At 37.4% G+C, this 14335-nt stretch overlaps 1 protein-coding gene across 1 annotated transcript; it reads right to left on the reverse strand.

The window, feature by feature from the left end:
- Positions 1-4803: 4803 nt before the first annotated feature.
- On the reverse strand, positions 4804-11637 carry nup35 (nucleoporin 35). The gene is made up of 9 exons (XM_039683614.2): positions 11498-11637; positions 10976-11137; positions 10736-10863; positions 9248-9302; positions 9016-9151; positions 8760-8829; positions 8499-8627; positions 8232-8387; positions 4804-5526 (listed from the first exon to the last, which is right to left on the reverse strand). The coding sequence occupies exons 1-9, from the start codon at positions 11508-11510 to the stop codon at positions 5449-5451; spliced, it is 927 nt and encodes a 308-aa protein (XP_039539548.2). The 5' UTR covers positions 11511-11637; the 3' UTR covers positions 4804-5448.
- Between the last annotated feature and the right edge of the window lie 2698 nt (positions 11638-14335).

The following is a 14335-nucleotide window of genomic DNA, read 5'->3' on the forward strand; positions in this document are numbered from 1 at the left end:
CATCAAGCACTTTTCAAGAGTTCATATTTGCAGCATCTATCTTTAAGCACAAACAATAACTTGTCCAATTCAATTCCAAAAAGCCTGGACATGTCAACAATAGGCTATCTTCATTTCAGAATTCCCCCCCCCCCCAAACAATCTCATATAAAATGGAGAAAAAATAAAGTCTCCAAAAAATTAGTCAATGATAATCATATACTTCTTATCACTGAACTTTAGTTTACAATTTTTGATTTAAAACATCAGAATGAAACGTGCATCTCTTAAGGTTCAAACCCAAATAAAGGCGCTACAAGAAAGTTACTTCTGCTTTCAAAAAGCAGTAAATGAGCACACTGCCATCTAGTGGTCAACATCCCATCTCATCTGAATTCAGCACAGGTTTGAACTGTAAAATGAATGAAAAGTGTGGCTGCTTTCTTGCATTGCAGTGGATCCAAAACAAAAAACAATGTGTTCATTAATGTTTTTTGTTAAAAAAAATTATGTGTTCTTTTTTTTTAGTTGCTAAAATTGGAAAATTTCAGTAGGTAACATTAATTTTTAAAATACTTAACTTAAATAAAAAATGAGTTTTCAATGTTACTGAGTGTTTTAAAATAAAACTAATTTTGTCCCTTCAGAATTGTGCACTTTCTTGTGAAATTTACTTGAGATTTCTAAGGTAAAATCGTTCATGCAATAACATTTCAGTGTAAAAGAGAGAATCTATACAACTTGCAGTTATTATTACTCAGGAAACATTGACACTGAGAAATGAAATCTTAAACTTGCATCGGCCCCTGATGTCTTGTGAGGTCAATAAAACCCTGAATGCTTCAACAGTTTACCAACCACTAGAATTTACCTCATTTATTCATGAGCCACAAAAAATAAGCCTGTTTCAAGGTTAGTTGAATCATGCCTCCGGTGTAAAAACAGCAGTAATCAGGATGGATTAATATCTCAAGCAGGCCCAAGGGTAGCGTGCATCTGAGTGCATCACCTGAGCTGGGCACTGACAGCAAGGGTCAGCCTCACCTCCAGAGACCCGCTCTGTGTCACCTTCAGCAAGCACTCAGCCATGTGTCTGATGTGGGCATCCAGCTGGCTACCCAGCCTGATCAGAGCTAGGTTCATACACCTCAAACAAGTCTCAAGGTCATCTGGAGGATCACTGAAAGAGTCCAGTGCAGAAAAAATGCTTTTATCTACAAGTCTTAACCTTTGAGTCTCCGATCAAATCTCAAGAAATAATGGAAAATCTGGTTCAAGTTACAATCTTGCTAGCAGCCACAAATTACATATTGGATTTCATTACACATGACACATTTGAGGGGAAAAAAAGAATATTGTACAAATGAGGCAAGTACACACAAAATCGATAATTCAATAAATATGCTGAACTGTGAATGGGTTTAAGGAATGAAAGCAACCCATGTCGATTTGTTCTCATTAGCACATCCCACTCCATATCAAATTAATTTTAATTAATTTTTATGTTGAAGTAAATGCTGCAGCTTCATTGGTTTTAGCATGATTATTGCACAGGTGTGCCGAAGGCAAAAAAAAGAAAAAGAAAAAGGATGTCACACTTTAAAATGCTTCATCCCAAACCCACTGCATCAATCCACATGAAGAGCATGAAAAGGTATTCTAATACTTGCCCAGTCTTAAGTCATCAAAATCGTGGCACGTTTGCATTTTAAAATGCATTTTGCTTTGGTTGAGCTTCAGCTCTGTGCGACTGTGGAAGAATATTACCCTTTACGGTAGATAATGTTTTACAATGAACTCTGTTAGAGAGCTAAAAATGGCAATTTATCTGCTCAATAAAATACATTACTCATCGGTTAAGTAAAATAATGCCATCCCCGTCTCACTTTTACAACTTTTCCCATATCTGTTCTTCAAAAAGCCAAACCAGTGGTGATTTTAAAACAGGTGATTCCTCGAAGTTTGGAGGTTTATCGTGATCCATCATGTCAACCTTTCACGCTCGCACTCCCCACACCATACACGCATCAAATAAGCCAGAGCAACTTTTTCTCTACATGATGAGATGAATGGACTGCACTTATACCATAAAAAAGAGTTACCTAGTGCACATTTAAAGGGGTCTTGAACTGGCTTTTTAAATTTTATTATATTGTTGTCTGAGGTCAACTTATGACGTTCGCTTGGCTTTTGAATTCAAAAACATCAAAATGAATAAGTTATAGGCTATTTTACTAGTTTTGCAACATGACATCATGACTTTTGCGTAAACATACACGCCATTTTCGAGTCAAGTGGCGTGTTGTCTCTGCGCATTTTGAGCTATCTGCGTGTATCCACGTGTATCTGTGTATGTCTACGCTATTAACGTCAGAGTGATTCCGCGTGTCTGTACACGCCGTCAAATGTCCGTGCGAAACGAAGAAAAATGTACATCTACACCTGGGGAGCGATCTTTTTTTTTTCCTAGGATGATAAGGGAACAGTCATACATGCCATTAACCCCAGTGACAGTTAGGTTTAGGGATGGGGTTGAGGTTAGTCATATATTTATATATACAGTAATAACGTTAAGTCAACCACGTTCATAAACACACTGAAAAGCGATTATGCATCTTGATAGCACGGCAAAAATGGAAATACGAATTGGCGTGTCATACACACGCTACTTCATGAGATCAGTCTGCCTAGCTGAAAAACGCTCGGTTTTTATGGCCATCACGCATTGAAGACTTGAATGTAAACGCCCACTGTTGTGAGTGGATAACAGTTTTGCATATTATAATGAGTTTCAATTCACCCTTACTGTGTATTCACACCGCCACCGGCGAGAGCGTCAAAGTGGCCGGAAGTCATTAATTTTCAATGAGAGCCGGCGGTGAGCTCTGGCGAGAGCGGCGCAGCGCGTCTTGGACAGCGAGAGCGGCGAGGAGAGTTGAAATCAGCTCAACTTTAAAAAAGCAATGACGCAGTTCAGCGGCAACCAATCTGAATGTAGAAGTGCTTCGTTTGAGAGAATGCCAGAGAACGCAGTCCTGTAAACTTTGGTTCCGACCACATTAGTTCCCAAGCAAAATAAAGGAGGTTGATCATTCCAATTTGATAAGAGGGCACGCAACACTATTTATAGGCAAGATTTTCGTGCTAGAACACTTTTTCAGTACATACATACATACATCTTCTTCCGCTCATCCGGGGCCGGGTCACGGGGGCAGCAGTCTAAGCAGAGATGCCCAGACTTCCCTCTCCCTAGACACTTCCTCCAGCTCTTCTGGGGGGATGCCGAGACGTTCCCAGGCCAGCCGGGAGACATAGTCTCTCCAGCGTGTCCTAGGTCTTCCCCGGGGCCTCCGCCCAGTGGGACGTGCCCGGAACACCTCCCCAGGAAGGCGTCCAGGAGGCATCCGGAACAGATGCCCAAGCCACCTCAGCTGACCCCTCTCGATGTGGAGGAGTAGCGGCTCTACTCTGAGCTCCTCCCGAGTGACCGAGCTTCTCACCCTATCTCTAAGGGATCGCCCAGCCACTCTGCGGAGAAAGCTCATTTCGGCCGCCTGTATCCGAGATCTTGTCCTTTCGGTCATGACCCAAAGCTCATGACCATAGGTGAGAGTAGGAACGTAGATTGACCGGTAAATCGAGAGCTTTGCCTTACGGCTCAGCTCCTTCTTCACCACAACAGACCGGTACATCGACCGCATTACTGCTGAAGCTGCACCGATCCGTCTGTCAATCTCCCGTTCCATCCTTCCCTCACTCGTGAACAAAACCCCAAGATACTTAAACTGCTCCACTTGAGGAAGGATCTCTCCACCAACCTGAAGCTTTTTCACCACTTTTTCAGTGGGAAAGCAAATTATAATAGCACTGAACCATGAACACAGAAGCCACACCACACACATATGGCTTTTAGTTTGTTTATTTCATTAGAAAACATGTCACTATAATTTTAAAGTTATTTCCATCGATCAATTTTCTGCAAAAATAACGATCGACATGCTTGTTTGCTTTGCGGCCCTTTTGAATACAGTTTTAAAAAAGATCACGCATTCGATCTACGTCAGAGCATCAGAGCGTCCATGAATCTTTCCACGGCGTCGTTGGCAGGGCGGCGAGAGTGAATTTTGCCGCTCTCGCCAGCAGCGGTGTGAACGTACGGTTAGATACACTTGGGGGAAATTGTTTTGAAAACGTCCAATGTTGTAAAATGGCAACCGGAATGATTCGCCCATACATGTTCGACCCAGAGTCTGTGTGTTGCACCATTCCTGTGAGATCCAATATAGACGGCACAGCACCGTTCTTTACTCTTCATCGGTCTGCAAATCCAGTCTTGTTTACAAAACAATCTTCAGTGAAATGAAGCGAACAGACGGACAATGTTTTACCTCATCAGCTAGAACGTCATTAAAAATAAAGTTTTATCCATGCAGTCCTATTGGAATCCAGAGGAAGCATATGCAGGGACTGTCTTCTTCCACAACCAGGCACTGCACAATATTTTGTATTGCTTGGTAGCTCGATCCAGTTTGTCATCACAAGGTAGGCCTATGTTATTTAGCTGTGGTGGGGGGGGCTAAACCAGCCGTGTTGAAGTAGTCGTTGATCTTCTTCTGCAGGGGTGGTGTTTTATCCTCTTTCATGTCATAGTTCCCCACTTTGAAAAATGAGTGTCAAAAGCTTTTATTGGACTAAGAAGGACGTTTTCAGTTCTGAAACTTACAGGATATTCTTATAATATGATGACCTCTTAGATGTCAAAAGCTCAAGGAAAATGTGTTTTCTCAGTTCATCACCCCATTAAAAAAATAGAAGAAAACAAACTGCAGTTTCTAATCAGACAATGTTTATTAAATGGAAAATGCATTTTCAAAATCAGACATTTCTAAAAAAGGAGACAGATTTTCTGTCCCATTAAAATATTTGCTAAAGTAAATGAAAACCCACAATAACCTAAAAACAGATGTATATAACCCAATGAAATTGTGGTCATATCGAAGAATAAGGTCTTGGTATCAAAATGCTGAATGTAATCAATGATATTTTTATGAGATCAATAAAGCAGACCATAACCACAAACTGTCAAGTAAAAATGTCAGAATTTGTACAATAGGGTCCCGTGAGAGTTTGACATGATATGCTCCTTAAATTACCAGCAGAACCCTCTTTTGGCATGTTTAAAATCTGGAACACTTAGATGTTAAATCTGTATGATTTTGAGGACAGACTTGTGGGACCAACTCCAAAACCAGCAGCTGAAAGCAGTCCAAGTAAAACTCTCAAGAGTCCATCTTCAGCAAAAGAGCATGCAATGTCAAAAAGTCCGCAAACATAGAGATAAAGTGCTTTTGTATTCACTCAATGATTGTGCTCAGAAAAACCCAATGTCAGTTTTTTAGAGCAATGTCAACACACCAGAGGTTGATGGTGGTCTCAGAGCTTTTTCATCAGGACCCTGCGAGTGAAAGATTACCATCCAAACATATAGTCCATTGCTTTCGATACAAAACTTTCATCCTTTTTTGGTGTCTGTTGATCTGACACAACCTATAAAAACAGAACAAAACAAAAAGGAGGTACTTCACAGGACTGTCAGTCTGATCATTTATAAACAGTTTTTTTTTAATCCATTTCATACAATCAGCATTTTTTTTTCTTCAATTCCTTGTACTGTTCTGAACATTGACAATTTATGTGCAACTACCTCACTCAGTGTTAAGGGCCTTACTAATGATTTTAAGTCCATTTTTTCATTCATGATTTAAAATGGTGATGAGTGTATTGAAAGTTACTTTCATTTTTTAATTTGCTATTAAAATTAAAATAATTTTAATAGCATTTTCCTGTTGATTTGGAAGTACATTTGGGATACGTTTTATCAGTTATAAGTGATTTATTTTTTAAAAGACTATTAAAACTGTTGATGGATCTAGATATTCTTCATTCTTTCTGAAAAACAGCAAAAGAGAAGTCAATTACAGTATTTTCTACATTTAAAAAAGCAGTGTAAAGCGTTTATTATAAGTGGGTAGAATCCACAGCTCAGTAACCACTATTCATGAGTACTTTTACTCAACTTGTTTTTTTTTTCTTTTTACACTCACACTAAATTTTTTGGAAAGTACTTGCTGACTTTTACTTTTTCAATACTCTTGCCACCGCTGCTGTTAATATTATTTATCCATATATTATGGACCTGAGATGTTACATGTTATACTGTTACAAACAGGGATGTGCCCATGCCAAATATCGTATTTGGAACGGCATGGATAATGGCTTGAAAACGACAATTTCTACCGAATTATAGAATAAAATATTTGGCACTCCTCATGTTTGCTGGATAACAGGTGAGCCAAGGCATAGCAAGATATTATAGGCTACATAAACCTCTAAAATCACTACGCAATAATGAGGGTGTGATGTGAATGTTTGTAAACATGAAAATAGTGTAAATTATATAGCCGAGTAATAGGGATGGGTACCGAAACCCGGTATTAAACGGGCCCCGGTGCTGAATTTTGAAAGACCGCTGTATCGATAAGCTCGGACGTTATCGGTTCTGCTGTCGGTACTGGAGAAATTATTTATCATTCCTATAAAGATGTTATCTTGAACATGTTTATATCGCCAGCCTTTTCTATATACAAAATATATTTTAATTAAACCATTTGTCTGTGATGCAAATTTGAAATTCGCAGTTCAGCAGAGAGAGAGAGAGAAGAGAGAGAGCGATCTCTCACGCAAAGCCACAGCACGCGCAACACGACAGCCCTGCTTAATGAGTGACAATGAGGACAGAACTAAACATTCAGCGTGGTTACACTTTAGATGTGGGATATTATTCTAATATATTTTGTATTTCGGCTTCCAAAGATTATAAAAAGAAGATATTTGAGATAAAACCGTTAAAAACAAGACGCATGATCTGTCCAGCTTAACTTCCTTTACTTCACAGCACTGCGGAGCGCTGTACCCAAACGTACCGTCAGAATCGGCACGATCGGCGATTGTTGCAAAATGCTGTCTTCTACTGTTGCAAGATCAAAAAATGGCTATTAAAAACACAAAAGCCTGCGCAAGAGACGCTGTTCACAAGGCGGTGCGCGCTCCGAAACGGACTGCAACGAGACAAGAAAAGTAGCCTATACTTTGGGCTTCGTGTGTCCTCCTTAACTATCAAATATACATACAAATGTCAAAATGACCAGCTCTAAGATTCTTGCTTAAACACAGTTTATTCACTTAAACACAATTATGTCTTAAATGGACGTAAATAATAGGGAGAAATTGATGAAGCTTCAGTTACCGGTTACCGATTAGATTTGCTCTCGGTCTTAAAGGGGCAGCAGTCTAATAGCCTAAACGTGCTGACGATTCAGCCATTAATGCAAATCAAACAACAAAAGGCAGAAAAAAATCACTCACAGCTTTTGAATAAGTAACTTTAGATTTAATAAGCATTAATCTATCTATGATAAACTATACAGTGCTATTTTATATTTGATTACTAAATTAGGTTTCTTTTCAGACAGAAACAATTACCTGAAAAGATATGTTAGTACACCTTCCTGAAATTAAAGCACTTTTGTATATAATTTGTATCTTTGATTGATTTTATTCTTGTGTTTTTACTTGTTTTTTTTTCTTATGTGTCCTTTTTGTATATAAAACAAAAAGCCTGCACATTGCTCCATAACAAAAATATATTTTTCTTCGTTTTGCTTTTTCTATTTTACATTTCAAAATATGGAGTTTAATTATGTTCTTAATTCTTTAAAAAAAAAAACACCAAAAAGAACCGATAAGAATATCGTTAAAGTACCGGATCGATAAGCAGTATCGGTAAGAGTAGTAATACCGATAAAACCTTAACGATACCCATCCCTACCGAGTAACCATCTCTGTGCGTCTTTCAGAAATCAGATCTTGGCAAGAGAGTAATATCAACTAAAATACAACATAAACACATTATACTATATTACATGCCAATTTAAATTTAAAACTTAAAGAACAAAATGAGCAAGATAGCAAATCAAATAGCTGCATTGCAGTCTCTGAGTGTCTTTTAGAAAACAAGCTCTCTTTCAAGAATATCACCTCAGAATTTGAGTTACTCTGAGTAGTTGAATAATATACTCCTTTGCTCCCAAAATGAGATGCTCTTTCCACAAAACCCTTGTATCATTAAATGCATTTATTTTCTTAAAAGCTGCTTTAAATAGATTTATATGAATGAGTTTGTTCAACTATACCTGGTAGTCACTGCTGGATGCTTTGTAAGCCGCACTGAGGGGTCTCATGACAGATCGGGGAGTTGATACAGGGTGACTGGGGGTCCCACGAGCCTTCACCGGGGGCGTGAAGACAGAACTGGAAGAACTGCCCTTGTCTGAGTTTTCCATTACGCTCTGCCAAAGAAAAAAAAAATACAACTTAACATTATTACTCTTACATTATTACATGCAGGAACACTTCTATCCACTGCTAATTTTCAAGAGGAAATTATTGTGTGCTTCTACCTTATCAATACATGGTTTGACACCAATCATAATGGCTTCTCCAAATATCTTTCCATCTTTACTGAGAGCTTTTCGCGCCTGTAGTTTAGACTGATACTGAACGTGCATCCAGTTTCCAGTATTAGACATCTGTAAATGAAAAGAAATATACATTTTTTTTTTTTACATTTTTATATTTTTTTATACAGACAGTCTGCATTGTTTACATTGTAAAATCTTATATAAACCAAACTGCAATGAGGAAACCTGGCCTGTACTTACTACATGTTTTAATATGTTTCCATACTGTGCAAACTGTAAAAGGATGTATGAAGCAGATGCTGGAGGGAACCTGTGTACAAACAAACAAATAAGAATTGTATGCAATATGTATACAACAACAATGACATAAGCCCTGACATCATATTTGTGCTAGGATTAATTACTTAATAGTACTATGGAGGGGAACAATGTAAAATAAAATAAAAAGTATATATATATATATATATATATATATATATATATTAAAACCACACACCCAAACACTGTGACCCAGGTGTCATCTAGCTGGTCGTCAGAAGACAGAGCATCTCCTTGTGTGAAGAACGGATCTACTTGAGCTGGGGAAAGTGTTGTTTTCATCTGCAGTCCCGCAGGGCTAAACAAACTAGAGACTATAGAACAAGAAAGGCACTAAGCAGCTATTTTTTTTTTTTTTTTTTTTTGCAGGAAACTTAGTTTAGTAAGCAATCATTTTACATGATATTTACCTGTTCCTGGTGTCCCTGGTAGACCAGACAATGGTGTATGCACTCCAGCAAATGGCTGTGAAAAGCAAAATAAGCGAAGGAAAAACTCTGCTTAACAAAATGCTTTCAATCTCTTCTCAGTGCAAACTCTATGCAAATAATATTAAAAACATTAGGTCTTATTCAATAACCATGCATATTTGTGTGTGAAACCAGTGTACAAATGTTCTTAAGGAAAAAAAATATATATACATTCACTAATAATTTTCGTACTGAAATGTATTCTAAGTTTATGGGTCTAAGTTTACGTATAGTTTTACAAACACGTAAAAATGACATACTCTGGATGGCCTATTACAGTTAAGATTACATTTTCTACATAGATATTTAATCTTAAAGACCCCCTTTGGTAAAAAACAAGTTTTTTTATGTTGTTTAATATCTATGTGTTAAGTCAACAGTATTGCTGGGTATTTTCTCCTCAACACTGCAGTGAATCAAAAAATGGGTTTGAAATCGACTATTTTATGTCACAAACTAAATGTAAGTCCTGCTGTACGTATAAATCCTGCTGTACGTATAAATATGAAAAATCCAGGCAATTATTAGTGAATCCAAGCCAGTATCTTTTAACTACCAAATTTCTTAAATAACATTTTCAAATGGTCATGATATATCTGAATAATTTATTTCCAATATTGCTCATACAATAATTAAATTCCAATAGCTAATACAAAGGGGTGGTATAATGCCCTTTTCACAAGATGTAAAATAAATCTCTGATGTCCCCAAAGTGTGTATGGGAAGTTTTAGCTCAAAATACCACACAGATATTTTTATATAGCATGTTAAAGTTGTTGAGGGTGAGCAAAAACACATTGTTGTGTCTGTCCCATGTAAATGCAAATGAGTTGCTGCCTCTGAGCCACAACAAGGTGCGTCCCTAGCCACGTTTATTATTACCTCACACAGACATGCACTGAAAATTTCAAAAACCTGTAGCCTTTTATGTTCAAAACAGAAAGATGGAGAGACTCAAGAAAAATGACAACATGTAGACAACATTTCTGAATGATTAGTTTGATAGTTAGGTGAATTTATAGCGTATGTGCTATTATCTTTTAGTCATTGATTAGCATGTTCTGTCATGGTAATCTATAAATCGCGTCAATTTGTCATTTGTCAATTTTAGGGTTAGTGATGTCACTAAACTGGGAGGAGTGTTGTGTAGTAGTCCCTACCAGCCATTTGTGGTAGTACTTAAAAAGCATTTTCTTTAATAGAAAGTATTTCCCTTTGCTTTGAACGTCATAACGCAGATGTTGTTAATGCTCACACAGCAAGATTGCACACTAACTAAAGTAGAAAAGTGCAATCATAAACAACCACCCCTTTAAATATACACAAGTAGGATAAAAACTGTACATTTGAACGTCTTTCCATGTTCTTCTGTAAGGACATGTGCTGCAGCCTTTAATTAAAATCTATAAGTTTGTATGCACTTCTCACTTGTTTGCGAGCTGCAAGAGGTGACATTCCCACACCGGAGCTGTTGAGATCATCGTAGATGCTTCTGACTGGAGGGGCTCCACTCTTGTCTTTAGGTGTTGGGACCACTGGCTGTGGAGGAGAACCACCTGATGGAAGAGAGGATCAAATCTCTTACCAAGTAACTTCTATGTAAGGTATAAAATGGGAGAAGGAATTCCTTGTGGTATTAGCAAAACACAACGAAGAATAGGTGTTTACCAGCCAGAAGAGGAGACCTTGTTTCTGCCCCAACTCCTGTCAACCCAAAAGACCTAGGTTGAGGAGTGACAGGAGCTGGCAGGTCTCCCATCAGAAACCCGGGTAAAAACTGAGCACCAGGCTTGGGGGAGGTTGGGGAGCCAAGTGTCATTGGCTCAATACCTGTTATGAGACATTATAAAATATTGGTGTCTACTTAAAAAAAAAAAAGAGTTTAAAAATCTTGCTGCTAACTAGGCTACTATCTAACACCCATATTTGCAACTGCAAAATGCGGAAATCGGGCACATAAACAAATAAACGCAAATCAACCAAGAGGCACTTTCAATGGTTTGCAACTTTACAATAAATGTGAAATACCCGCATATACAGATATGGCATTAGTTGTTTTAATGCTGATAAAACACATGACTTTAGCTAACGTTATTGGTCATGTTATCACAGACACAACGCACGTTTCTACAAACGTATTAGAGACATCCACATACAAACACAGAACTTAAGTAAAGCACGAAAACTTACTCTGGATTTCCATACCGAATCACTAACACGGCCGCCTCGGACAAAAGATTAGCCCACTTTACCAGATAGCAAAGAGTGCAGATATTTTTTGAACCACACTGAAAGGAAGTTGCGCCTTGCGCGTGTTCAAATGAGCCCACACCAACTTCCGCTTTCACGAGACCAGCGCGCGCCCCTGCAGGCAAAGACGTGAAATGATTTTTGTTTCACAATTTTTAAAATAAAATGAAGACCTGTTTTAAACATAACTCTCTGTCACTGTGACTGTGCTCATTTTTGATCAAATTTTCTCTTAATTTTATGCATGCACAAGTTATGTTGTAAACACTGATGACAAGATGAACCTGTGAAATATTTTATTTATTTGAAATTGTCAGGTAAAATGTTCTTACACTAACTCATCTGTAGATGACACTGTTGTTCCATAGAGACTATTTAAGCATGCATTTCATTGAACACAATATAGTTGATGCTGATATAGTTCTTGGGCGAGGGATTAAACTGAATAAATGGTTATGAATTAATGGAATGCTATTTTTGTTGAAGTTTTATATATACAGTGACAGAGAGTTACATTTAAAACAGGTCTTCATTGTATTTAAACTATATATATATATATATATATATATATATATATATATATATATATATATATATATATACCCTCATAGTTACTAGTCACAAGTTGTTTCCCTATATAATGACGTCATTCTACAGTATATAGATCAGTGGTTGTATCACAAAATCAATGATGTAAAAATGTTGAAAAAATGTTGAAAAATGTTGGCTACTCAAGCTTCAATAATCTGTAGAACTGCTACAGTATATTCCAATCAGTTCACATCATGACAGGACTATACTTCCCAGTGAAAAGTGTGTGCAGTAAACAATAAAATGGATTTGAAAGCAGTGCTAAGTATTCATTAGTGCTCAGTGATTTATATCAACCGTATCCATGTCTCTCCAGAACAAAGCGACAGAGAGAGTAGGAGTTTCCTGTAAAATGACTGAGCTCATATCCTGGAGCAACACTGAATATATGTTGCTGCCAGTCATTTGCATCCAAATAAAGAGAGAAACACCAGCTCTGTCTAAACCCATTAAGCAAATTGCCATATTTGATAAATGCATTTGTCTGTTTATTTTGATTTATTTAAACAAATCGACACCCAGGGGGCTCCTTTCCTTAATTTATAAATCCCAAGATGTTGAGAGATGTTTGAGAACAACATTATATTTGTAGAGTTAAACACATGCATATTCTAAAACTCAACTCATGTAATAAAGCATAAAGCATGTGTTGCTCACAGTGCTGTAGAATTTCATTTTGCTCAAATCAGTTATTTCGCATCTGTTCAGGGCATATTATGACTTTTATTCATTTTGACAAGGTAATAATCTTCAATAGTTTTGATCTGCGTGCCACACTGAATTCTTCCTCGGGAAAGAGACTATTATCAAAGAGCGAGATACAGTTGAGGTGTTGATGAAACTGTCTGATAATAAGAATGCAAACAGCTTTCTCTTGTACCAGTCAGTGGCAGCCTTGCCTTTATTACTCTGCTGTATTTATGGACTGTCACACCATAATAAGCACTTATTGACCTCAGTAAACTGTGAAACTGGTTGCTTATTGTGTACCTTCTCAAAGTTTAAAAAGAGCAAAAGGTTAATTGAAATAGTTAAAATGTCTCTAATAAAATAAAGGTCATACTTGTGAAATATATGTGCATGGGCTATTACATTTACAGTACATAGCATTTATCCAATGACTTACAATAGAGGAACAAAGCATTCATCAAATAGCTACACAATACCAGGTTTATTAGACAACTTGATTAGGAAACAAGCTGAGAAGAGAAGAAATGCAGAAAAATTACATTATGGGGGCAAAATGTCCCCACAAAGATGGCAATATCCGAAATCCTAGTCCTTGTGAGGATATTGTTTGGTCCCCATGAGGGAAAACACAGCTTATAAATCATACTGAGTGATGTTTTTTTTTTTTTTTTTTTTTTTTTTAAGTAAAATCGAAGAATTTTTTTTTGTGATGTTATATGTACAGTTTGTAGAGTATAAAAAACAGTGTGTCTGTCCCCATAAATCATGAAAGGTGGTTAAGAGTTTGTGGAAGTGGTGCTTTCAGCTGCTTCTTGAAATATGTGATGTCCTCAGCAGTTCAGGTGGAGGTTGGCAGCTCATTCCACCAGATACTGAAGGAACAGAGAGGGTTAAAGCTTTGGAGAGTGACTTGTTCCCCTGTTGTGAGGGAACAACAAGGTGTTGCTCATTTAGTCAATTGCATGCATTTACTGTAGTGAGTTGAGGTAGGGAGAAGCTGTCCCAGTGGTAGTCAAAACTTTAAATTTGATTCTGGCCACAACTCGGATCCGGTGGAGTGAGATAAGCTGGTGTGTGACATAAGACTTTGCGAGAATCCACATTCTGGATCATCTGCAAAGGCTCAGTCTAAATGCAGTATAGTCCAATCTTGAAACTTAGAAGTGCTTGCCTTGACCGAGTACCATGTGACACATATTCTGACAGGAAAGGTCTGACTGAGTATTAAATATCAGCAAATCCTATGTAGATGATATTCCTCTGTTTTGTTAAAAACAAGACAAACAGTATTGTCAGTATAAAGTTCATTTTACATCATCGTTTTACAATTTTAATTATAAGTGGTCACTTCCAAAGATTTTTTCATCTGAGAGTTTTGCAATAAAGCTTATTGACAAGCTTATCTTCCTCAGTACTTGCTGAGTCATGAATCCAGTAATTGCATAAAATGCCCCATTTTACTTCTGACAATGAAACTGACAACAAAACAGATGTCAA

The sequence above is a fragment of the Pimephales promelas genome, chromosome 7 (assembly GCF_988280905.1).
Source record: "Pimephales promelas chromosome 7, fPimPro1.hap1.1, whole genome shotgun sequence".
Taxonomy (NCBI): Eukaryota; Metazoa; Chordata; class Actinopteri; order Cypriniformes; family Leuciscidae; genus Pimephales; species Pimephales promelas.